Source organism: Schistocerca americana, chromosome 7 (assembly GCF_021461395.2).
Source record: "Schistocerca americana isolate TAMUIC-IGC-003095 chromosome 7, iqSchAmer2.1, whole genome shotgun sequence".
Lineage (NCBI taxonomy): Eukaryota > Metazoa > Arthropoda > Insecta > Orthoptera > Acrididae > Schistocerca > Schistocerca americana.
In genome coordinates this window covers 392,861,654-392,888,856 of record NC_060125.1, presented here as the reverse complement: position 1 = coordinate 392,888,856, position 27,203 = coordinate 392,861,654, and the positions used below count along the sequence as shown (strand labels likewise).

The window sequence follows — 27,203 nt, the reverse complement described above, 5'->3', positions numbered from 1 at the left end:
TGTAGGGGAAAAGGAAGGGAGTGAACGGAAGTAGGTGAATATGGACTGGGGGTAAAGAATGAAAGGCGAAGCCGCATAACTTAATCATGGCTAACACTTGGTTTAAGAATTGTGAAAGAAGGTTGTGTACATGGAAGAGACCTGGAGACATCGGCAGGTTTCAGATAGATTATATAATGGTAAGACAAGAGATTTAGGAACCAGGTTTTAAATTGTAAAACATTTCCAGGGGCAGATGTGGACTCTGACCACAATTTATTGGTTATGAGCTGTAGATTAAAATTGAAGACATTGCAAAATGTTAGGAATTTAAAGAAATGGGACCTGGATAAACTGAAAGAACCAGAGGTTGTAGAGAGTTTCAGAGAGAGTATTAGGGAATGATTGACAAGAACAGCGGAAAGAAATACAGAAGAAGAAGAATGGGTAGCTTTGAATGATGAAATAGTGAAGGCAGCAGAAGATCAAGTAGGTAAAAAGACAAGGGCTAGTAGAAATCCTTGGCTAACAGAAGAGATATTGAATTTAATTGATGAAAGGAGAAAATATAAGAATGCAGTAAATGAAGCAGGTGAAAAGGAATACAAAAACTAAAAAATGACATTGACAGAAAGTGCAAAATGGCTAATCGGGATAGCTGGAGGACAAATGTAAGGAAGTAGAGGCTTGTCTCACTAGGGGTAAGATAGATACTGCTTACAGGAAAATTAAAGAGACCTTTAGAGAAAGGAGAACCACTTGCATGAATATCAAGAGCTTTGAGGGAAACCCAGTTCTAAGCAAAGAAGGGAAAGCAGAAAGGTGGAAGGAGTATATAGAGGGTCTGTACAAGGGTGATGTACTTGATGGCAATATTATGGAAATGGAAGAGGACGTAGATGAAGATGAAATGGGAGATATGACACTGCATGAATAATTTGACAGAGCACTAAAAGACCTAAGTCGAAACAAGGCCCTGGGAGTAGACAACATTCCATTAGAACTACTGATAGCCTTGGGAGAGCCAGCCATGACAAAACTCTTCCATATGGTGAGCGAGATGTATGAGACAGGTGAAACACCCTCAGTCTTCAAAAACAATATAATAATACCAATCACAAAGAAAGCACGTGTTGACAGACATGAAAATTAACAAACTATCAGTTTAATAAGTCACAGTTGCAAAGTACTAACATGAATTCCTTACGGAAAAATGGAAAAACTGCTAAAAGCCAACCTCAAGGAAGTTTGGATTCCGTAGAAATGTTGGAACAAACAAGGCAATACTGACCCTATGACTTATCGTACAAGATAGGTTAAGGAAACACAAACCTATGTTTCTAGCATTTGTAGACTTAGAGAAAGCTTTTGGCAGTGTTGACTGGAATACTCTCTTTCAAATTATGAAGGTGGCAGGGGTAAAATACAGGGCGCAAAAGGCTATTTACAGTTTGTACAGAAACCAGATGGCAGTCATAAGAGTCAAGGGGTGTGAAACGGAAGTAGTGATTGAGAAGGGAGTGAGACAGGGTTGTAGCCTATCCCTGACATTCCATCTGTATATTGAGCAACCAGTGAAGGAAACAAGAAAATTTTGGAGTAGGAATTAAAATCCATGGAGAAGAAATAAAAACTTTGAGGTTTGTCAATGACATTGTAATTCTATCAGAGACAGCAAAGCACCTGGAAGAGCAGCTGAACGGAATGGACAATGTCTTGAAAGGAGGATATAAGATGAAAATTACCAAAAGCAAAATGAGGATAATGGAATGTAGTCAGATTAAATCAGGTGCTGCTGAGGGTATTAGATTAGCAAATGTGACATTTAAAGTAGTAAACAAGTTTTGTTATTTGGGGAGCAAAATAACTGATGATGGTCACAGTAGAGAAGATATAAAATGTAGACTGGCTATGGCAAGGAAGGCGTTTCTGAGGAAGAGAAATTTGTTAACATCGAGTATAGATTTAAGTGTCAAGAAATCTTTTCTGAAAGTATTTGTATGGAATGTAACCATGAATGGAAGTGAAAGATGGGTGATAAACAGTTTAGACAAGAAGAGAATAGAAGCTTTTGAAATGTGGTGCTACAGAATAATGCTGAAAATTAGATGGGTAGATCATGTACCTAATGAGGAGGTACTGAATAGAATTGGGGAGGAGAGGAATTTGTGGCACAACTTGGCTAGAAGACGTGATCAGTTGGCAGGACTCATTCTCAGGCATCAAGGGATTACCAATTTTGTACTGGAGGGAAGAGCGAAGGGTAACAATCGTAGATGAATACAGTAAGCAGATGAATACAGTAAGCAGATTCAGAATCATGTAGGTTGCAGTAGTTATTCAGAGATGAAGAGGCTTGCACAGGATAGAGCAGCAGGGAGAGCTGCATCAAACCCATCTGTGGACTGATGACCGCAACATCAACACAGGTAATTTCAAATGAGGGAAGCTGCTGTAAGAAAAATTCCAGCTGCTTTTATTTGAACACACAAAAGAACAGTTAACACACATATTAATGATTTTCTGCCAAGTAATGGGATAGTGCAGTTAAACAAACAAAGTATCTACAAACATGAAATTGGAATAGCACAAGGAATTATTTTCAGATCTGACAATGATGCACCTAATTCTTATTTCTACTTATTCGCCATGAAATGAATTGGAAAATTAACTTTTGTTCATTGTTTTTATATTCCATGGATAATTCTTGCCATATCTGTCTATGGTGTTGAGCATACCAACTAGATATATGTTGATTATTTAGATGATGGATTTTATGTTACCATCTCTATGAGTCCTGCATCATAAACTACTGTGCCACTTCAGTCAGTATTTCTTACTACACTGTAATTCTGCCTACAATATCAGCAGATGAGAGCTTTAAACTCATCAAGCATATAAATAAGTTTAATTCTCAGTCTTCTATAACAACTAATAGTGTATTCTCAATTGAGGTAAAACATTTGCAATTTCTATATCCATTTTGTATACTTAAAACATTTCTGTTAGCTCCATGCTCATGTTGGTCAGAGATATTTTTTAATTATCATTATGTTTGTGACATCTCTTATCGTACAAAATCTTGCGTACAAAATCATGCGTGAGAAATATGACACAAAGACCAGAACCTATGATGTCATAGCTGTATATAATCGGGTGTGGCTTGATGTGATACAGTAATATTTATGTATTAATGACAAATCAAATCATTAAAAAAATGTTGTTAGCCTTTTAGAAAGCTGATGATTGTGGAGTTTATATGTTTCAGAGACTCCTGAGCATGTGAGAGGTGACAGCGAGGAACTAGTAGGGCGGTTAACAAGTACACTGAACACTGTGCATCATACTGTGGTTTTAGGCTGGAGACCTGTGTCCAAAAGGTCTTCAAAGAACTATTTAAGAATTTTGTTTTGAGATGTTCTGTTCCATGAATAAAATATTTGGAATTGTAAAATGACTAATGGTACGAATTTAAAAGACCGCTAGTCAGTCACTGGGTACACTTCAGGCTGACAAAATTGTTAAGAAGCTAGTGTTCAATTATATGGTGCATTATTTTTTGAGTTGAGTGTATTCTGAACACCAGATTAATTCTGTAAGTATTTGATCTGCTAGATTATAGTGTTTTAGTGCTCAAAGTACAGTTGCAGTATTACGAGAGATACGTTGAAAAAAAGTTGCAAAATTAATTTTTTGTTTATTTACATGTAGATGTCTGCGGTTGTGGTACACATCAAAACTTCTACACCACAATGTATTTTGTGAGGAGATAATTAAAACTTTTAGACTACTTCTCATAATACTGATGAAATTTAGAAGTGGAAGGTAATATTCACTAAAAGGGAACAGACAGACATCAGCTTACATTACCTTGAAATGCTTTATCCATGAACAGCATCTATGCCTTTTAAATTTTAACTAATTTAGACCTATGAATATTTGTAATTACAGTAGTTGTATTTGTCATACTACAGCTTTTTACTGAACAGAACAGGTGATGTCTTACCGTAGTTACTTCCTGTGGCCCGCTCCTCTGCCGGACAATAACAGTTTGCCTTTGTCGCCGCCAGAGCAATGCAATGACAACACCAGTAACAACAAGAAGGGGAATAAATACTCCAAGCAGAACTGCTGCCTTTCCATCAGCAAGGTACACTGTGATTAATATTATTGTGACAACCACAATGAGTAAGACAGAGAGTGAAAGGCTCCAGAAGTGCAGGCCATAGCTCCGTTCTGAAAATGACAAAGATTTTCACTTTATGCTAAAACATATTTTGCAACTATTTACTGAACGTATCATATGGCTCACCAAAATACCTTTCTGATTGACATATTAGTTATTCAACTGACATCTACAAGTTACCATTATACCACAATTATTAGTGCAGTGTTCAGGCTTTTATTTGCTGTGTATCTACCTGTATATTTATGAGCACATATACATGGTATCTGGTAACACTGCTCCTCCATGTTAAGTTATCAATCAGCAAATTATTTTAATTAAACCACAGTCATTTAGAAGATGCACTACAAATCAAGTTATATATTTTGCTTTTGTGAAAAACACTCTTGTGCTGACATCAATTCTGCCAAATTCTTCCCTTTTCTTTATTGTAGGTCTTGCTTTCTACAGGTGGGTGAGATTAACAAAGAGGTTGACACATGACCAATTACAGAATGGAAGGGGGGAATGGTGTCAGTTTTCTATTATATGTGTGTGTTTGTGTGCAGTATGGTTGTGGGCAGCAACAGTTTTATGGTTCTGTTCTGAATTTTTCATACAGATCTTTTTAACATTCAGTATTGAGTTCACTTTTCAGGATAGTAACAGCTTTATCACTTCTCTGTGAACTTCCACTGCTATGCTCCAACACTGTGTTACACATTATAAACACACTACAGAATGTAACAAAATAAACACTGTAAATTAATTCAAAAAGTTGCAACTGACTGTGATAACTAGCATCTGAGGGAGCAGAGTGATATGATAAAAATAACATGACAGAACATGTCACCAAACTCATTCTCTGAGTAGTTGTTGCTGTAAAATTTGTACTGTTAACATCTAGATGTTAGTCACTATTACTTTGACGTTGTTATAATCTACTCAATCCTCGCCATATTTCCACCTTCGTCGCTAGTCCCAAAAAGAAATTTCATAAAATCCCTGTTATCAATATAGTCATGGCACATATTTCTTCTGCATACTAGCCACATAGGATGCTTCTCAGATTCTCTCTTTTCAGGTTTACTGCAAAGTTTAATTTGGGTCAACTTTCTCTTCCATAAAACCACTTATCACTTAAATGAAGCTATTGTTGAGATATACCTTTGTTGCTCAGGAGCTGTAGGAAATATCTCTATATCTCCAAGAGTTGCGTCTTGTACCAACTTTATCTCCAACCACTTAACAAATGTTATTTACTAGCTGAACAATGGGGCAAAATGTCTAAGATCCTAGACTCACATTTAAGAGGGGCATTGCTTAAATCCTTATCCAGTCATTCAGATTTGAGTTTTCCATAATTTCTCTACATCACTAAATCTGAATATAAGAATGGTTGCTTTGAAAAGGAGTGCCCCATTTCCTGTCATAACTTTGCCCAATTTTGTGCTCTATATCTAAATACTCCATAGTGAAACAGGATGTGAAATCCTGATATTCCTTACTTACTTTCATTGTGAGCTGCCAAAGAATCATTCCTATTTAATTTAATCTCTCATTCTCCCCCACATCTCACCAGAACACTTATCGTTTAATCTGTGTTGCATAACAACTTATATTCTTGCCTTCGACCATCCTGATGATCTCCCGGAGCCCATGACTCCTCACCACACTTTGAATTGGTACCAGGAGACTATTTCATGGGGGCTTCATCCTTCAAATTGGTGAGGAACTCCAGGCCAATCTGGACTGGCAGGGCATTCTTTCTGTTCAGCATGTTCAGAAAGTCCATAAGGACAATCCCATTGATAGCAGTGCCTTTATTCTGGCATTTGAGGGGGTATTCTCCCAGATGAGGTCAAGATTGTGTGTTTTTGGTGTTATGTGAAGCCATACATCCTGCCACCCATGAGGTGTTTTCAGTGTTTACATTTCAGGCACATATCTTTCCTCTGTACAGCAGTATGCAGTGAATGAGGGAAGCTCCTGGCATTCCACCATCCATGTGTGTTAATTGTCATGTCCACCACTTTCCATGCTCATTGGATTAATTAGAAAGAAAGGAAGATATAGGAGTCATTTATCCCACAATAAGACTTGCCAGAAATATGACTGTCTTCCCCCTGTGTCTGTGGCATCTAATTTTGTCTCTCTTATGCCCTTTCTGTTTCCTCCCCCCTCCTTGCCCCAGTTTCACCACACTCTCCTCTCCCCTTTCCCTGTAGCTCCCAAACTCTCTCCCCTCTGGGTGTTGTTCCCCCTTCCCGGCCGGACAAGTGTCTGCCTTCTTCAGCACCTGCTGGTGCCCCTCCTGGGATCCCATACCCCAGCATCTCTTAGACCGGAGGCCTGCTGCCACAAGTCAGCTGTCATACCCACAGTCTGTGTGCCCATAAGTTGCCCATTCTCTCTCTGAGCCAGATCTCACTGAAGCCTGCTCTCTCCAGGCCCTGCCCTCCTCGACCTACAAAAGAGAAGAAGAAGAAACATAGGTTCCAGGACAAGTCCCCTCCAGTGGCCTCGGAGCTGCTGACTCTCCCCTCACAACCTGAGTCAGACCTCTTGTTTATGGATGTCACACCATCCTTGTTGGTAACGGATAGTAGCCTGGTGGTTTGACGGGTTTCAGCCCATTTGTCTCCCATCTGAATCCCCATTCTGTACTTATTCAATGGAATTGTAACAGATACTACCACCACCTTCTGGTGTTGCAGTCCCTTATTTCCTTTTTACCCCATAGCCTGTCTCATTCACCAGGAATATCATTTTACTGGTGCTAACTCACCAACTCTTCATGGGTTCCATGCTTTCTGCTGGAACTGGTGGCATCTGCACATTGGTCAGTATGGACTTATTAGTACATGGGTCCCCCCTTCATACCATACTGGAAGCAGCTGTTGCGTGCATCCACTTGGACTCCGCAGTCATGATTTGCAATCTCTATGTCCCTCCGCTGCCCTAACTTCCCTCCTTCAGCAACTACGCTCTCCCTTCCTCCTTCTTGGGGATTTTAATGCCCATCCCCCCTTGTGAAGAAGTGCTTTTCTGTCTAGTGGGAGTCTCTTCATAGACCAGTTTCTTTCAGACCACAACCAGTGCCGTCTTAATGATGAGTCCCCCACCCATTTCAGTGCTGCTTATGGCACTTTATTTGCCATAGATATTTTGCTCACTTCCCTTCCCCTTCACCCTTCATTAAACTGGTTACCACACAATGATCTCTTTGATAGTGACCACTTTCCATTGGTTTTCTTATTCCCCTCCCATCTCCTGTGGCCAGTTTAACTCGTTGTGCTTTCCATCATGCTGAATGGCCTCTATATACTGCCCAGGTCATGTTTCCCCCTTCTTTGTCAGGTTGTATTGATGAAGTCATCCATGACATGTCTGATACAATTATATCAGTATTGCCATCCCCCAACCGAAAGGCTCCTTTCACCACCAGCCAGTCCCATGGTGAAGCACATCCACTGCTATCACCATCTGGGATTTCCATCAGGCCTTGCAATGCCTTAAGCAGCACCCACCCTCCATCGGTCTTATTACTTTTAAACATCTTCACAGCAAAGCCTATTACTTAATCAAACAGAGCAAGTGGCTGTGTTGGAAATGCTTTGTCTCCTAACTAGGTTCTTCTGTCTCTTCATCACAGGTGTGGGCTATGTTTCATACCTTCCAAGATTACCAATGGCAGTCTTCCATCCCTGGCTTTGCCCTTCTGTGTGGCCTTTGTATAGATCCATCAGTTCACTTGGAACACCTTGCAACCTATTTTGAGATGCATTGGCATCAGCCTCCTATCCAGCTGTCTCCCACCTCTGGAAATAGTGGCCTGAAGCTTCCCACTTACTTTTTACCCTTAGTCATATGGAATTCTGCAATGAACCTTTTGCTACATAGGAACTTCTTCTGGCCCTTTCCTCTTCCTATGATTCTGCTCCTGGCCCTGATTCTGTCCATAATCAATTGCTTCAACACCTCAAACCACCACAACAACAATATCTCCTCCAGATTTTTAACTATATTTGGCTCTTCCTCTCAATGGAGGGATAGTATTGTGGTTCCTGTCCTTAAGCCCAGTAAAGATCTATCACCCCTTGATGCAAATTGTTTGAATGCATGGTAGCTCAACAGCTCAGATGCGTCCTTGAATCTTGGGACCTTTTGTATCCTCACCAGTGTGTCTTTCAGGGGGGGGGGGGGGGGGGGACGGTCTCCAATCAGTCATCTGCTTTGATTGGTTACCACATTTTGGCAGGCCTTTTCTCAATGGCACCATCTTGTCGCAGTGGCTTCTGTAGCACCATTGGTCATCCCTGTTGTGTATGTGGCCCCTTTGGAGCGACAGCTCCAGCGTGCCATCCTACGTGCTTTCTGCATAGACGCTAACACTTGTTAGTTGTCCCCCAGTTATGTTTCTTGGGTCTCCTTTTGATAACAAGCTTACTTGATTGCTCCATATCTGCATTCTGAAGATTGGATCTTCCTGTAAACTCAATGCATGGATCCCCATCTTTATCAGTCCTTAGTTCTGCCCTATCTGGACTATGGTTGTCAAGCTTATGGCTCAACTGCTCTTTCCACACTGCTTCTCTTGGACCAAGTCCACCATTGTGGTACCCATGTAGCCACTGGTGCCTTCCACATTAGTCCTGTTGATTGTCTTCTGGTTGTTGCTGGGATCCAACCCCCCTGCCCACCCCCCCGCTTTCGGTTTAGCGATCCCAGCTCCTGGTTTCCTATGCCGTCATTATCTGCTCTTTTCCTACTCATCCTTCATATTCTGCTTCGGGACATCACCTGCATGCTGCCCGTCCTCAGATGGGTTTACCAGTTGGGCTCTGCCTTGCTTCTCTTCACTATGATTTCTATTTTCCCTCTTTGTCTTGTTCCCCACATCTCTGCCAAGCACTCCCTATTGGTTATTTCTTCTGCCCCTGATTCAGATGGAATCTCTTCTGGATACAAAAGCCTCAATTGCTCTTGTGGTGTTCCATTGTTATTCTGGTCACTCTTATGGGAGTCTTGGGATGTTATTGTTTTTTTTACACCAATGACTCTAAATCTGTCTATCAAGTGGGATATCCCTTCATGTCCTCTGTCGGCGTAGAACACCATCTTTTACCTGCTACATATGGCATGTTTACTGCTGAACTGATGGCCATCTCTCAGGCCCTCTGATTTATTAAACAGTCCTCCCCTCCCAAATTTTGTTATGTACAGACTTGATGAATGGCCTTCAGGCTATCTTCTGGTGCTTTTCCCACCTCCCCTAAGTCCCTGCCATCCACGACCTTCTTGCTGATCTTGACCATGCTGCTTGTTGGTTTACCTTCTTTAGATTCCCAGCCATGTGGGTATCTTGGGTAATGAGCTTGCTGATCATCTGGCTTTGGGGGCAGACACCTATACCCCATCCTCCATGACTCTTCTGGGTGCAGATTTGCAGCTTCACATCAGATTCCTTTTCACTCAGTTGTGGGCCAACTCTTGGGGGACCAACCCCCTATCTAATAAACTTCATGCAATCAAGGTACCACATGGTGTTATTCCCTCCTTGTGTACTGGCAGGAATCTTCCATGCTGTCTTCCTATTGGCCATACCAGGTTGACCCATGGTTTTTACTCCATAAGGAACTGTCCCCCCCCCCCTTCCTTGTAGTTGTGGGGCCCCCACATGGTGATCCATATTTTACTGGAGTACTGACACCTTTTAGCTTCACACTAAATATGCCCTCCCACCTTTCTTGTCCCAGGTGTTAGCAGACAACCCTTGCATGGTTACATCAGTCCTCAATTTTCTTCGTGAAACTGGTTTATCCTCCCAGATTTATCTACCTGAATTTCCTTCCAGAACTTTTCAGATCATTTTGTCTGGTCTTTTGTGTTATTTTGTTGCTCCTTTTCTTGTGTCTTCTTCCCCTGGTGTTGTCCCTGTTGTGTCATGATCAGGGTATAGTGTGGGGATCAGTATGGATCAGCGGTGGTCCTCACACTGTGCATAGTGCCTTTGGGGGCACCCCCTGCTCTCACCCTTGCCCTCCCTCCCCCCCCCCTCCCTTTTCCTGTTCTTTACTCTTCCTACCACCCTGACATTCATTTGCTTTTTTGTTTGTCCATTTTCCTTTACCATTCACTGGACTGTGCTGTTTTTGTTGTTTCTGTCACCTTAGATTGTGGGACCAATGACCTCACTGTTTTGGTCCCCCCAACCCTGCCCAGTCAAAAAAACTACTTATCCATTTGTTCAAACACTTCGTAGTTACTATCAAAGGGATAATGTACCTCAGTCAAATTTCTTTTGCACTGGCTCAACATCCCTCTTGTTTGCGTAGCATGGCGGTGCTCAGTGTTAAGTCTGCCAAGTGCATATAATTTTATTTAACTCTGGCTTTTGGTCAGTGAGATCAGAGATTGGCAATAATTACATTTCAGTGTCTGGAGGTCAATTTCAGACCTTTGTATGCTGTATTCATGAAGTTCAAAAATTAGAAATCAGGGAAATAATTGTATGATGTACTATGAACTACAAATAAACTGCATGTTTAAATACAGTGAACATACTAAAGGCATTCAGTTTTCTATCTGATTACTTAGTATGATACTTAGTTGCATGTACCATAAATCATTTTCATGATGACACACTAGTTGGTTCACAGAGTATGTATCCTGGATTATTTATGTGTATGGCTGCATGTTTGTCATTTGCAAATTGCTAAATATCACAGTGGCTTAATCTGAATAAAAATGAAACAGTGGAAACCCCATGCTGAAATATCAACAACATTAGGAAAAGTAGGAAAAGGATAGATTGCTACTCAAGGTAAAAATAATACATTGAGTTGCAGACAGGCATTAATGACAAGACTGTTACATTGGGCCAGTCCATTCCAAGCTGCCAGAGACAGTAGTTATGTGCGTCTTGTTGTGTGTTTGATTGCCTTTTGTGTGTGTGTGTGTGTGTGTGTGTGTGTGTGTGTGTGTGTGTGTGTGTACGCGTGCGCGCATGCCATGTGCTTTTCTGAAGCACCCTTTGACTGAAAACTAAATGTGTAACAGTCTTTTAGTTAATGCCTGTCTGTAATTCAAAGCATCATCTTTAAGGTGAGTAGCAATCTATCCTTTTCCCAATATTGTCGTTACTCCTGCTACAAATGTAGCACAAATTGAACAATTTAAATAGTTATCTGTTAAGATACACATACTACAACCATTTAGCTGAGTTCTCTATGAAATAGAAGGAATTGTCCAGAAGGAATGATTTTAGATTACTTGAATATATACAACAACTATCCACTTTTTATATAATTTTATTTATGCCAAATTGCTTTTCAGTTTTTCACCCATGTTCAGTTGGTACAGAACACTTACACAGGGTGAACATTAATAAAACAAACAAACTGTAGGGATGGATTCCTGACCGGAAATAGAAGAAAAGAGGTCCTCCGAACGTGTGTCCGGAAATGCCGCAATAGATGGCATTGACAAATAAAAGTTCCTCTGACCACATGAAATGTATTTCTTACGTGATGCAGGCTGTGTGATTGACACAGCATACTGTAAGCAGCAAAAATGGTCTGGTATTCATGTCGGGATCAAGCCCAGATGATGTTGGTGTACGGCCAAGCAGATGGAAATGGTTGAGAAACAGCACAGCTATATGAAAACAAGTACCCTCACAGACACCAACCACACACACAACACTTCAAGCCCTTTTTGGGCATTTGTGTGTTCACATAATTGAACTTTGGCTTACACCATGATGGCAGGCCACTTGCTTGGAGCCTGTACTAGGGTTTGTCTCAATATCCTGTAGAACCTGGTCTTCCAAATCTGGTGTACACACAGTCCGCCATCTCCCTGCAAGTTCATCTGTCTGAAAGGACCCATGATCACACACACGCCTAAAAAGGGCTCAAAATTTTGTGTGGTGTTGTTGGTGTCTGTGAGGGTACTTGTTTTGGTATAGCTGTGCTGTCTCTCGACCATTTCCATCTGCTTGGCCATATACAAACACCATCTGGGCTTGATCGCGACATGAATAGCAGACCATTTTGCTGCTTACAGTATGCTGTGTCTATCACACAAGGAACACACAGCATGCGGTCAGAGGAACCATCATTCATCAGCACCATCTACTGTAGCAACGATACATTTCTGGACACATGTTCATTAGAACCCTTTTCTTCCATTTCCGGTGAGGAATCCGCCCCTGCAGTTTGTTGGTTTTATTAATGTTCACCCTGTATACATGTCAGCATTAAGTTTAGGTTTACTGTATTTTGAACACTGCCACAGGCTTTCATTCTGTACCTTGTAACTCTTTGGTTTTATTTATATACATAACACAAACCTTTAGATTAACTGGTATACCGGTGCACTGCAGCCAGCCATAAGGCTGAGTTATAAGCCTCTTGCATCAAAATGAAATTGAATTGTCCTAGGAAACCAATGAAAGGAATGTTTAGCTGAACTGTAATGCAATAGGAAATAAGAAATAATGTGAAAAGAACATAATACTGATTATCTTTAATTACAGAACAGTACTATAATATTACAAAATTAGAACATGTGTAGTAGGGGCACACATGGGCCCTATAATGTATGCCGGAGGTGTCTGTGCGATGTAGCACAGACTGGCCTGCAGGTACCTGTGGCTATGATGGGTACTGGTTTGAGACTGTTACACACACATCCCAAGAGCATGCCTTATTAAGGGGGTGTACAGTTTGTTATCACTCTTTCCATCACATTGGCCTCAAATGTTCCTGATGTCTGTAATTCTATCAGTGGTGAAAAGTGTTCAGACTCATCTGACATATTCTTTGAAACTACTTCTTTATGTTTCTCATTTTATGAAGTATTATTTGTTCCTGGTGGTTGTGAACAGTAAAGCAGTTTGAGTTTCTCTCAACTTTAGTCTTCATTCAAGATCAAAATGCGCCTGAGTGAGGTTGTAGCTAGCAGTCACCATTGCTGCTCCTAGGTTGCAAAGTTGGGGACAAGATGTTTGTGTTGTCCTAATCACGTCACCTCATTTTCATCACAAAGATGCACAATAGAAATACTTGCACCAGGTAGCTGAACAACCTCAGATGGGGTCTCCTAGCCAATAATGGTGTACAATCAGTTCATTTTTAGAATGAGAAGTTTCTGACCTTCAGTTTCCTACCTCAGATTATTTTGTTTGGGTATCCCTATCATATCTCTCTTTTTATTTGAATAGTTTAGTGACAACTTTCCTTTCTTTCACTACTACTACTACTACTACTACCACCACCACCACCACCACCACCACCATCTCTACGACTGCTTCTGCAGCATTTGCAAAATTCTAGCAATCAGTTTCTGTTTATTCTCATTCTGCAACTATTCATTTTGTTTGCTTTTAGGTTGTTTATCTTCAGGTCTACCAAATCTAAAATAATTGAGATCTTACAAAAAGACCAGCTAGTTGTTTTTTCCTTTCTTAATGTAAAACAATACTAGCCACTTCTCTGTCCAAACTGCGGTGTTCTGCTCAGAACTCAAATGACCTCATTGCTTGTGAACAATTACTAAGATGAAATTAGCACACACTCTACTGCAGAGTGAAATTTCATTCTGGAAATTACTAAGATGTTCATGTATGGGTGTGGGAAAGAGAAATGGAATACATATTTTTTACAGTTGTTGCACAATGAAGTATTGCCAACTGATGTTTCTAGTGTCATCGACACATTTTATCCAAGTCATAACAATGAAGCCTCCTTCAGAAAAGAAAAACAAAAACGCACACACACACACACATCATCTCTGGCAGCACAGACCAGAATACTGGAGATGCAGGTCATGTGTGCGTGATGTGTCCTTGCTTATGTGACTGGAAGTCTGTGAGTTTCCTTTTATGAAGGAGGCTTTGGTCGAAACCTAAACATGTAACACTCATTTGTTGTGCCTGTCTGCAACTTAATGTGTCATCTTTACAGTGAGTAACAATCTGTCTTTTTCCTTTTATTGTTGACATTCCAACCTGGTGCTTCCATTGTTTGGCAAAAATGATCTGTGGATGTAGTTACTTGTGGACTACTTTGCTGTGGACTTTGAGTACCCTGTAGTGTTTGTAACTGAGGCCATAGTTATGTAATTGCGCTGTGGAACATCTAATAGTGTCGTATATCCCCATTCCTTAACCTACCAGTTCTGTCTGAGACATTTTTACAAACTTTTCAAATTATTAATGTAAGTTTCAAGGTATAATACAACATTTATTCATTCTCACATGATGCTCTGTAAATTCCTTTCCTCACCACTACTACTCTCCTATCTTCATCGGCTGTTTACAACCCCCTCCATTAGTTTTCGCATGACCTTCATGGAGGGCAGATGTGATATCAGTGTCCTCTCAAGATCAATGCACTTGATTGAATTTCATTTAGGGAGGGATGTATTTTTGGTTCCTTTTCATTAGAGTTGTTATTGTAACAGTGTGGATTTTCTGAATATTTGTGAAAATATACAGTGTACTGGCTTTCAGGCACATTGCATCTGAATACATAATTATTCTAGTGTTCTCTCTTTTACACTCCAGATTCTCCACACACATGGCTCAGAATTATTGTGACTTGTCTAACACACATCTTCTCAAAGAAATACAAGATTTCCTGGTTTGCTATGATGAGGAAGACCCCATGCTATATGAATATCTTGGTGATGAGAGTGACATTGATGAGGTGGAAGAATGTGAAGGCAGTTCTGTAACTGACCAAGATGGTGAGGATATTGCTAAAGATGAAGAAGGAAGAGACAACGAAACAAGAAACTTTTTTCTGAGAAGAGATAAGAAGACCATGTGAGCCAAAAAGCCATCTGGGAAAAAACATTACATCGGACCTTACAACACTATCACTCGCCTTTCCTTGAGTCATAGGAAGCACTAAGAACACTAAAAGTGCAGCTAAATGTTGGAATAATTTACTCACTGGCAATATTCTTGAAACAACTCTCAAATACATAAACCAGTACATTGACTATCAAGGATCATTTCTCCAGAGATAAAAGGTTTCAGTTCTATATTTGTAATTGAACTAAGAGCTTTTATTGGCTTGTTGTACCTAGCAGGTGCACACAGAGGGATTTGTCAAAGTCTGGAGGAACTTTGGGGAACTGAAAGAGACAGCACTGAAAAATTCAATCTCATGATGAATCTCAAATGGTTTAAGAGCCTGATACATTGCCTTTGTTTTGACGACTGGACTACCAGAGCCCAATAGAAAATTTGACGTGAAGTTTTCGAAAAGTTCGCGGAAAATTGTCAAAAGCACTATTGTGCTGAGGATAACATCACAATAGACAAGATGCTTCCAGGTTTTTGTAGATGTGTTTTCTGGCAGTACATACCCTCAAAACCAAATAAATATGGAATAAAATATTTTTCTCTTGTTCATGCTAAAATGGTATACACAGTCAACATGGAGATCTATGTTGGACTACAGCCTAAAGGTCCTTTCTGTGTCAGCAATAAACCACGAGAACTTGTCAAGAGAATGGCTAAGCCTGTATTTGGATCTGGTCGCAATATCACTGCTGATAACTGGTTTTCTGACTATGGCCCCATCGACTGTTTGATGACAGTAAAACCTGTCGTACATAGGAACTGTCAGAAAAGATAAAAGACAACTACCATTAGATTTTGTTAATATAAAAGGGAAGAAGCAATACAGCAGTACGTTTGACTCTAGTAATAGGAAGGTTTTGGTTTTTTATATACCATGCCAAAACGAACATGAGATTATAGTATCTTCAATTTTTCATGAAAATGCCATTGATCCCAAATCTAGGGAGAAAAATAAACCAGAGGTAGGCATTTTCTACAATTCAACAAAAGGTGGCATTAATACTACAGATAAAATGTGTGCTACTTACAGCAAGCCAAAACACAAACACTTGCCAGTGATCATTTTTTCACAATGTTGAATGTGAGTGTTATCAACTCCCAGGTATTTACCTTGTAAATCAACTGGAGAAATTGCATAGAAGAGTGTACCTAAAATCACTGGCACATCAACTTGTTCTTGGAGAGTTACACAGAAGTACTATGAAGAAGATTTATCCCCACAGAAGGCAGAGATATCACCACCTCTCCCACATCCCAAGAAATGTCGATGCACCACCTGCAGTACAGAAATGAGTCACAGAAGGATGTCAGACTATAAGTATAAAAGCTACCACAATGTGATCTGTTTATCCCATGCAAATATGGTCTGAAACTTTGCTTCTCTCTGCGCCAGTGTGTTTCTTCTGGTAATTCTGAGTGAGTGTAAAAGACACCAGCACCAAACTAGTGACTTAAATATTATTAAATAGTAAATTTGTGCAAAGAAGTCCAATTTTATGTAGTGAAAATTGTAACTGTTCAGTGGTCGTTTCAAAATTTCGGGCCTTTATATTTTATTTCTTTTGTGTTTAATAATAGGTTTTTTTTACATCCATTTTCATACAATATGTTTCTATACATTTCCACGAAAGCCACTGATTACGTTTAGAGCACTTAAGTTGAAAATATGAGATAATAGGTGACTTCAAAATCTATGCCAGTCAGGCTCATTAGGCCCGAACCCAGGAGTCCGGCCATCCTGATTTAGGTTTTCCGTGATTTCACTAAATCGCTCCAGGCAAATGCCAGGATGTTTCCTTTGAAAGGGCACGGCCGACTTCCTTCCCTAATCCGATGAGACCGATGACCTTGCTGTCTGGTCTCCTCCCCCACAACAACCCAACCAGGAGTCCGAAAATAGTGCCTGATAGAAGGTTAAGTTCCTTCCAGTCCATCTTGTGGGCAGATGGTCATTAGGGACAGTAAAACCGATAGAGGTACTCAAAGTACCCTCCGCCACACACCGACAGGTGGCTTGCGGAGTATGGATGTGGATGTGGATGTAGATGTAGAAAACACGAAGAATTACCAGCACTCCAGCAACGACAGCACCACCCTGGCCCATGCTGACTGCCTCTGCCAAGCAGTCGCTGCTGGAGCAATGGTTAATTATTATCATTCTTTGCGTTTTATGTTCCTATTAATACATCACGATAAAACGAAAAACGCAATAGACTAATCTGGCACCGCTCTATCGAATGTGCACACACAATTCCGATTTAAAAGTAATTATGTGAGACCTGAGTTTCTCCTGGCGTATACAACTTTCAAATAACTTCCGGGAATTCAGCCAGGTAACAGTTTCAGCGACCGCCGATATTTCGGCGGGAGAACACCCCGCCATTTTCAAGGCGGCGTACATGCAAATTTAATACCTCGGTTCTCCGACAGAAGCAGGAAAGATAACACACACACACACACACACACACACACACACACACTGAACACTAGTGCCACCAAAGATGACCAAAGTCAGAGCTATCGATAGTGAGACTACGAATTCGCAGGTGAGGCAGCATTGACTCTGTTCCTCTGTTTTTTGACAAGGGAGAGAGCCGGATTCCAAACAGAGTTTAAACAGAAACCTCCATCCCTGTTAACGAGGTTGCTCGCTAATTTAATCTCAACTGCCTCCCTAATGACACTGTCCCAATAGCTGGACATGCATGCCAATATCTCGGTGTTATTATATAACATGGGGTGACCAGTATCCAAGCAATGTTCGGCAATAGCAGATCTATTTGGCTGCTGTAATCGTGTGTGCCGTTTATGCTCAGTACGTCTGTCCTCCACGGTCCTGATAGTTTGACCAATATATGCCATGCCGGAGCTACAAGAAATACGATATACACCCGCCTTACGCAGTCCAAGATCATCCTTAACGGAACTCAAAATTGCTCTAATTTTAGATGGAGGTCGGAAAACACATTTCACATCGTATTTCCATAAAATATGACCGATCTTATTGGACGTGTTTCCTACGTAAGGCAAAAAGGCAGTAGACTTAGGTGTTGACTCAGAATTATCATCAATCACCCGATGTACAGTTGGTCGATAGTGCAACGCACGTTCAATCTGTCTATCACTATAACCATTTTGACAAAACGTAACTTCAAGATGGGACAGCTCAGCAATTAATGGTTGCATCTGAAGTGTCTGATTTCACTTGGGATTGGTTGGACGGTGCCTCATGGACCCAAGCTGACTGGGAGTACAACTCGTTACTGCCCGGCATTTGGCAAAGTTTGAACGTTTTCATCGCGCGGAGTCGGATGTTATATCTCGACGTTCTGTGATAAATCTCACAGAGAAATCTTTTGACGACGCAACCTTATCCGTGCTAGGGAAAGGTTTAAATTTTGCACCCACTCCGAAGAATTTGCCGGTAGTTGATTTTATTAGTTCAATTGAACAGGCAGTTTGCAAACTACCTCCTGACGCTGCAGAGGAAGTTAGGAGGGAGGCATGCCGTGTTTTGACTAGGGCTCGTCCACCCAAGAGTAATGTAACAGCAGCAGAGAGGGCTGCTTTACGCTCTCTCAAAGTTGATCCCAGTATTGTTATCTTACCTGCTGGCAAGGGCAATGCCACCGTTGTTTTAAATAAACATGATTATGTACATAAGATGCAACATTTACTATCTGATTCAGCGTATCGCAGAATCGATGCTGACCCCACGAAAAGTGTTGAGAGAAAGACCAACAGCCTCCTGAAGAAAAGTGGTTTGTCGCAGGACACAATCAAGAGGCTTAACACCTATAGTGCCGTTCCCCCTAGGTTATATGGCCTTCCAAAGGTTCATAAGGAAGGGGTTCCTTTCCGTCCTATAGTGAGTAACATCGGCGCTCCGACATATCGTGTATCCAAGCATCTTGCTTCTCTGTTGAGTCCACAAGTAGGACGGTGTGAACATCATATCAGGAACTCAGCTGATTTTTTTACGTCGTTTGGAGGGACTGAGGCTGAATGACTCTGATATTTTAGTGAGTTTCGATGTGGTCTCTCTCTTCACTCGTGTTCCTCTGTCTGATTCGTTGCGGTTAATTGAAGCCAGGTTTGGTGCTGATTTAACTAATCTCTTTAGGCATGTGTTGACATCCACTTACTTTTTATTTAATGACCAGTATTACGAGCAGACAGATGGAGTTGCGATGGGTAGTCCGTTGTCTCCTGTGATCGCAAATTTGTTTATGGAAGACTTCGAGGAACGTGCATTGGAGTCGGCGCCTTTAAAACCCGCCTGTTTCTTTAGATACGTTGACGATACCTTCGTTGTTTGGCCTCACGGTAGGGAGAATTTGAATGTCTTTCTAGAACATCTGAACTCGATCCACCCGAACATTCGTTTTACGATGGAAGTGGAAGAGGATGGTTGCCTTCCCTTTCTCGACGTGTTGGTTAGGAGGAAGGATGATGGATCATTGGGACATGCAGTCTACAGGAAACGTACTCACACCGACTTGTACTTACAAGCTAATAGTTGTCACCATTCGGCTCAGCGTGAAGGGGTACTTCGTACCTTGGTACACAGGGCACATGTCATTTCTGACGCTGAGACTTTGCCAGCTGAGCTGTCCCATCTTGAAGTTACATTTCGTCAAAATGGTTATAGTGATAGACAGATTGAACGTGCGTTGCACTATCGACCAACTGTACATCGGGTGATTGATGATAATTCTGAGTCAACACCTAAGTCTACTGCCTTTTTGCCTTACATAGGAAACACGTCCAATAAGATCGGTCGTATTTTACGGAAATACGATGTGAAATGTGTTTTCCGACCTCCATCTAAAATTAGAGCACTTTTGAGTTCCGTTAAGGATGATCTTGGACTGCGTAAGGCGGGTGTATATCGTATTCCTTGTAGCTGCGGCATGGCATATATTTGTCAAACTATCAGGACCATGGAGGACAGATGTACTGAGCATAAACGGCACACACGATTACAGCAGCCAAATATATCTGCTATTGCCGAACATTGCTTGGATACTGGTCACCCCATGTTATATAATAACACCGAGATATTGGCATGCACGTCCAGCTATTGGGACAGCGTCATTAGGGAGGCTGTTGAGATTAAATTAGGGAGCAACCTCGTTAACAGGGATGGAGGTTTCTGTTTAAACTCTGTTTGGAATCCGGCTCTCTCCCTTGTCAAAAAACAGAGGAACAGAGCCAATGCTGCCTCACCTGCGAATTCGTAGTCTCACTATCGATAGCTCTGACTTTGGTCATCTTTGGTGGCACTAGTGTTCAGTGTGTGTGTGTGTGTGTGTGTGTGTGTGTGTGTGTGTGTGTGTGTGTGTGCGTGTGCGTGTGTGTTATCTTTCCTGCTTCTGTCGGAGAACCGAGGTATTAAATTTGCATGTACGCCGCCTGTCCGTTGCAGTTTGCCTTGAAAATGGCGGGGTGTTCCCCCGCCGAAATATCGGCGGTCGCTGAAAGTGTTACCTGGCTGAATTCCCGGAAGTTATTTGTAAAAGTAATTATGTTTGTAATGATTCACAAACAGACACTTTTCGTCGACATTGGGCATCGCATGACATATGTGACGAGCAGGATTTGTTTGGACAAAAACAAAATTGCAAATATCTGTGGAAACACCAAAGACAAAGCGGCTGACGGCCCATATGAGAGACACCAGGTATGAGGAGCAGTCAAATTAAAACGAAACAGATAGAAAAAGAAAGTAATCTGTTTATTATTTTAAAAGTAATCGCCACAGCTATTTATCTAATTATACCCCTGTGAAACAAGGTACTCATTGGCTTCATGGAAAAATGTTAGCAGTTGTCTATGGGACCATGATTGCACCCAGGCGTGCATCTCCTTGTCTGGAGCAAAACGACGACCATGAATGTGTTTCTTTAGGACTCCAAAAATATGGAAAACGTATCCGTACAGTCCCGATCTCTCCTCAAAGAACGTTTTTTAAGTTAAGGGGTATGCCTGTAACAATTTTTCCATTTAACATCTGATATTTTTGAATTTCTGAAGGTAAAAGAAAAGCAGGAATGAAAATCACAGCATCCATGACAGATTGCAGACCTATCACTTTAAGTTAACTTGACTGTACACTACCCACAGTAATAAGATGCAAGGTGAGAAACAACTTTTTTTTTTTATTTGGTGGAGAAGCATTTAAAAAGGAAATCACACTGTGGAAGGGGCAACTTGTGACAAAAAAAAAGAGTATTTTCCTGAGTTCATTGGCATTGAAGAAAATTCGAATTTTCAGAATTCGTTGGGGCGTTTTGAGATAATAACTGTAACAGTTTTCTAGACAATTTGAGGACACTAACAGTCTTACATCTGTTTTTGAGCTGTTTTCAAGACCGTTTGTCGTTCCATTTGAAATGGTCCCTGTACATGTGCAGATGGAACCGATCGATCTACAGTGTTGTTGTGTACATAGTTCTGCGTAGTCAGTGCGTACACAACTTTCCCACTAGAGCGCACCCCGCTAAGCACAACAGCGCAGGCGCAGTGCTCGTCCATCTCCGCACTACGCGATGGCGCTGTCTTAGAGACGGACCACATTCTGCTTCTGCCGATCTGCGTATTAATATGTAACGCAGCCAGTGAGATTGCTGCTAACGTAGAACCTTTTCTCCTCGCGGATCACACTCGCGCAGTGATACCTGAACGCATGAGGTATTATAACGAGTGTACAGACCTCCGATTAGTCAGTCTGCATTTGTCTGCACCAGTCTGCATCAGTCTGTATTAGTCTGTACCACTCTATAGTCAAGTGTCAGTCTGCGCCTACTAAGAGTATCATATTCCTGTACATAGCCATGAAGATAAATGAATAGACACTTTGTCAAGTATCAGAGATATGTGAGAATAAGATTAATGTACCAAGACCAAAGGAACTTCAGATTGTCAATTGTAAACAGCATCCAGAATCAAGTTACGTAATATCTATGATTTTTATTATTTTAATAAATGTGTGTGAAAATTAATCAAGTTCTGTTTAAAGTTGGTCACCATCAATCTCCTACTCTAAGCGTGCAAGTGGCATTTCTATCGTCTGACCTAATGACAGAAGATAAACACGCCACGATAAGACCACGAGACATATTGCTGACACTCGCCTACTTTGTTAGAGCGACAAGTCAAATAATCTGATGGTGTGTGTACCGAAGGTCTTACAGTACGCACACCACAAGTGTAATTCTTGTTTAAAAGATGATTTTTTGCCGTAAAACTGTCGTCCAGGAGCTCTGTATTGTTTTCCCGGAGAAGAGTTTCCAGTCTCCATAATGAGGTTGCAAACGTGATACGATGTTTCGATGAAAGGCTTTCTTTGATTTTGAAACTAACCGACTCACGATTACATGGCAATCTGAGTGACAAAAATTTGCGACATTGTGTGCGTCTGTCTGCGTGCCGACAGTCTGTACCAGACAAAAATTATATTATGTTTTCTGCGCGACAAAAATACACTCCTGGAAATGGAAAAAAGAACACATTGACACCGGTGTGTCAGACCCACCATACTTGCTCCGGACACTGCGAGAGGACTGTACAAGCAATGATCACACGCACGGCACAGCGGACACACCAGGAACCGCGGTTTTGGCCGTCGAATGGCGCTAGCTGCGCAGCATTTGTGCACCGCCGCCGTCAGTGTCAGCCAATTTGCCGTGGCATACGGAGCTCCATCGCAGTCTTTAACACTGGTAGCATGCCGCGACAGCGTGGACGTGAACCGTATGTGCAGTTGACGGACTTTGAGCGAGGGCGTATAGTGGGCATGTGGGAGGCCGGGTGGACGTACCGCCGAATTGCTCAACACGTGGGGCGTGAGGTCTCCACAGTACATCGATGTTGTCGCCAGTGGTCGGCGGAAGGTGCACGTGCCCGTCGACCTGGGACCGGACCACAGCAACGCACGGATGCAGCCAAGACCGTAGGATCCTATGCAGTGCCGTAGGGGACCGCACCGCCACTTCCCAGCAAATTAGGGACACTGTTGCTCCTGGGGTATCGGCGAGGACCATTCGCAACCGTCTCCATGAAGCTGGGCTACGGTCCCGCACACCGTTAGACCGTCTTCCGCTCACGCCCCAACATCGTGCAGCCCGCCTCCAGTGGTGTCGCGACAGGCGTGAATGGAGGGACGAATGGAGACGTGTTGTCTTCAGCGATGAGAGTCGCTTCTGCCTTGGTGCCAATGATGGTCGTATGCGTGTTTGGCGCCGTGCAGGTGAGCGCCACAATCAGGACTGCATACGACCGAGGCACACAGGGCCAACACCCGGCATCATGGTGTGGGGAGCGATCTCCTACACTGGCCGTACACCACTGGTGATCGTCGAGGGGACACTGAATAGTGCACGGTACATCCAAACCGTCATCGAACCCATCGTTCTACCATTCCTAGACCGGCAAGGGAACTTGCTGTTCCAACAGGACAATGCACGTCCGCATGTATCCCGTGCCACCAAACGTGCTCTAGAAGGTGTAAGTCAACTACCCTGGCCAGCAAGATCTCCGGATCTGTCCCCCATTGAGCATGTTTGGGACTGGATGAAGCGTCGTCTCACGCGGTCTGCACGTCCAGCACGAACGCTGGTCCAACTGAGGCGCCAGGTGGAAATGGCATGGCAAGCCGTTCCACAGGACTACATCCAGCATCTCTACGATCGTCTCCATGGGAGAATAGCAGCCTGCATTGCTGCGAAAGGTGGATATACACTGTACTAGTGCCGACATTGTGCATACTCTGTTGCCTGTGTCTATGTGCATGTGGTTCTGTCAGTGTGATCATGTGATGTATCTGACCCCAGGAATGTGTCAATAAAGTTTCCCCTTCCTGGGACAATGAATTCACGGTGTTCTTATTTCAATTTCCAGGAGTGTAATTAAATAATACAGAAAATTTTTTGTTTGTGAGCTGCGTTGTTATGATGTACAGAGTTCTTACCGCGAATGCATTGCTCCCTTTATGCGGCGCGTGCACAGTCCCTCCCATTTCCCGCACAGTGTCAGTGGGGGAAGTGGTCAGCTACGCTACAGAGCCCCGCACGCGAGCGAGATCAGTGAACATAAGCACAGTTCTTGGCCGTCGCTGATGTAAATGATTTAGGCGACAATCTGAGCAGTCCTCTTAGACTGTTTGCATATGATTCAGAGAAGACATCTGTATGGTGCGAAAAACCGGCCCGGATACTGTGCGCATTAGCACGCTGTTTCCAGGATTCGGGGAGGCACTCTGGCCCCAGATCGAATCCTCGCGGCAGGTAAACGGGGACGCCCGCTGGGCCGGCCAGCCTAGACGGTTTTAAGGCGATTTCTCACATCCAACCAGGTGAATACTGGGCTGGTACCGACATCCCGCTTCAGTTACACGATTCGCAAACATTCAGAGAACGTTCACACACTTTAACATCGGATACAACTAAATACGGACAGATGGATTTTACGAGTTCCGTTCCAGAAATGATAAGGTGGCGACCGGAAGGACATCCGGCCACCCTCTATCACAAATAAAGCCAAGTCCGACATTTAACAAGCCGACCCGGTGAAGATACGGGGTGGAAAAAGATGATCTGCTGTGAGCTCATCCACACGAGTAACAAACAGACCAAGCAAATTAGCCAAGGCCGCACTGGTCAATAAACATGCGCAGGCTGCAAATAATTTAACTGATGGTAGGCATCCCACATAAGAGTTAAGTAAATTTACGACGATTTCTTGCTTGTGTTTAAAGTCTGAGGGCCGGAAAACCACGAAATTTTTTGACTTTTTTCAGTTTTTCGCTTATAATTCGATAACGATACATCCTACAGAGTTACGCATGAAAGTTGTAGAACATCAAATGCTGCGTAAAAAGAGCTCCCAAATTTTAAAATTTACTCACTTCTTTGCAAATATACAAATAAAAGCGTGAAAGTTTTCGTATCGCTCAGTCTCTGCTAAGACGTTTTTTGAAGTCAAATGCCTAATCATCTTCATTCGATCAAATATTCAAAATTAAGAGCAATTTAATTAGGTACCTGCTTACATCGGTAGTCACCCCTACTTATTAATTTATTTAATCAAGTAGGTAGTTTATAGTGTTTCGTGTTGATTACTTCTGTTTAAGGTAATCGTGCAAGGAGCATCTAATGAAAGAGGAAAAAGGATGGGAAATATTCAGGAGAAAAACTTTAAGGAAGTTCATTTTCTGAAGAACCGAGTACTGCCCCTACGAGCCGTGAAGTGTACACTGAAGATGGATGTTGAAGCAGCCCCTGTCGGTCCTGACACTTTTCCGTCAAATCCCTTTCCATGCGAAGTCACCATAAGAGCTCGCGTCATACTTTGAGTTAGCCCCATATCCATTAACTCTTTCTCAAGATGACGGAATAATGCGCAAGACAAGAAAATCATATTTCCTTAAATTTTTCTATCCAGTCAGTCTTAAAATCGAAAGCAGCACAGACTTAATACTTGACACGTGTTCCTCTAACACCGAACTGTGTGGAATACTAAGGAAGTGTTTTCCTTCATCCTTGAGAAGTTCGTTAACTACGTAAAGAAGCACTTTGGGTCAAACTGCAACATAGTGTTTGATTGATACCCTAACTAGGGAGCTGAATAAAGCATTATATCTGTTGAACGTGCCTGAAGAGCCCGCACTATGTCATCCCTTCTGTTACATCGATGTGACAGTGTCACCAACTATGCCAAAAGAAAGTTTCTTACTAAACGAGCTTAAAAAGAAACGTCCCATCTCAATGTTGACAGAAAAATTATATGGTGAAGCATATCAGGTCAACCAGGCCATTGAGGACCCAGATCCCTTGAATATTGGCACAGCTACAGAAGTGTTCAGACAGGGAGGCAACGCTTTCGTTGTCGGGAAGATACTGATTTGTTGGTTCTGCTGACTGGCCGCATAACTGATAGTAGTGAGCTGGGAGAACCCATCACCAATATGTTCCTTGTAAAACCTGGAAAAGAGAAGCAATACACATTCATTTACATCCCCAACAGTTGTAAGCTCTCAGAAGAAGCCAAAAGATGTACGTTATTTCTTCAACGCCTTCAGTGGCTGTGACACCACCCCTACATTTCTGCGACAGGAGCAAATCAAGTTAGTAAACACATTTCAAGTGGACACGAATCTCCAACACGTCACCTCAGACTTCATCGATCCCAGTGGCTCTCCTGATATGGTCGCTGAGACAGGAGTGGAATTCATTGTGTGTTTGTACACGGATGGCAGCTCTGAACCTTTGAATTAAATTTATCTACAACTGTCCCAGGAAGGTGTCATGTATCTTCATAAGAAGATGATGGATACAAAATTAATTAAAACGTTGCGACAAGGCGACGACACCACTCGGCCTATCACTCGAGAAGGTTTTGTCATTGTTCCAGAGAGCTTTATGGAAAAATTCAGTTTGGTTTTCTGCCTCCCACCGAAGCTGCCAATCGCCAGCGCTCCCGCAGCGTCTAATCGTAGGTTCAGATCTGGAGGAACAATCAGTTGGATGCATTGAAACGAGAATGAGAGACAACAACAAACGGTCTGATCCCCATTGCTACCACCCAACCACAAGCGCCCCAGGAATTGCTCAACACAGTAACGTGCACGAGCAAGAAGGGAAGCCAAGGACCTTATTATTTCTCCAGGAAAACGTGTATAAAGTGCTCGTTAACTATCAGATGAAAACATCTTCGTTGATTCGATTCAAATCGACGAAGAGATTGATAATGTCGAGGAGGAAACAGGTTTAGATCCCATGCAAGAGGAAGACGAAGAATTTGACGACGACGTTCCTTCCTGGACACTGTCTTCCCCGAAAAGCAGAAAAACGTAAGAAAAGTAAATCGTAAATGAATGTGAATAAAGGGCAAAAATTGCTTAAAGAATGTTTGTAAAAAAAATTATCCTTCATCAATTTCATATTGCACCTGAAATTCTTTTCCATTAACAAAACGTTCATTTTTTTTCATTTTTAAACTCGTTTAGTATCATGTTGGACTGGAATGCTAATTATTTAATATTAATATATAGAGCTAACTACCTAGTTAGGTAGGTAAGTAACTAAACTGCCCTTAAATCTGAATATTTGAACGAATATGTGTTACTTGACTTCACAAATATGTCTTAGCAGGAATTGGGCCCTAAAAATACTTTCACCT

The 27,203-nt window shown here is 42.1% G+C and overlaps 1 protein-coding gene across 1 annotated transcript in view; it reads right to left on the bottom strand.

Moving 5' to 3' along the window:
* Window positions 1–27,203, bottom strand: part of LOC124622331 — a 74,712-nt gene that overhangs the window by 6,000 nt on the left and 41,509 nt on the right. Inside the window, exon 2 of the mRNA XM_047148007.1 lies at window positions 3,986–4,215. Coding sequence (XP_047003963.1) covers window positions 3,986–4,215 — 230 coding nt within the window. The remainder of the gene's footprint in view (window positions 1–3,985; window positions 4,216–27,203) is intronic.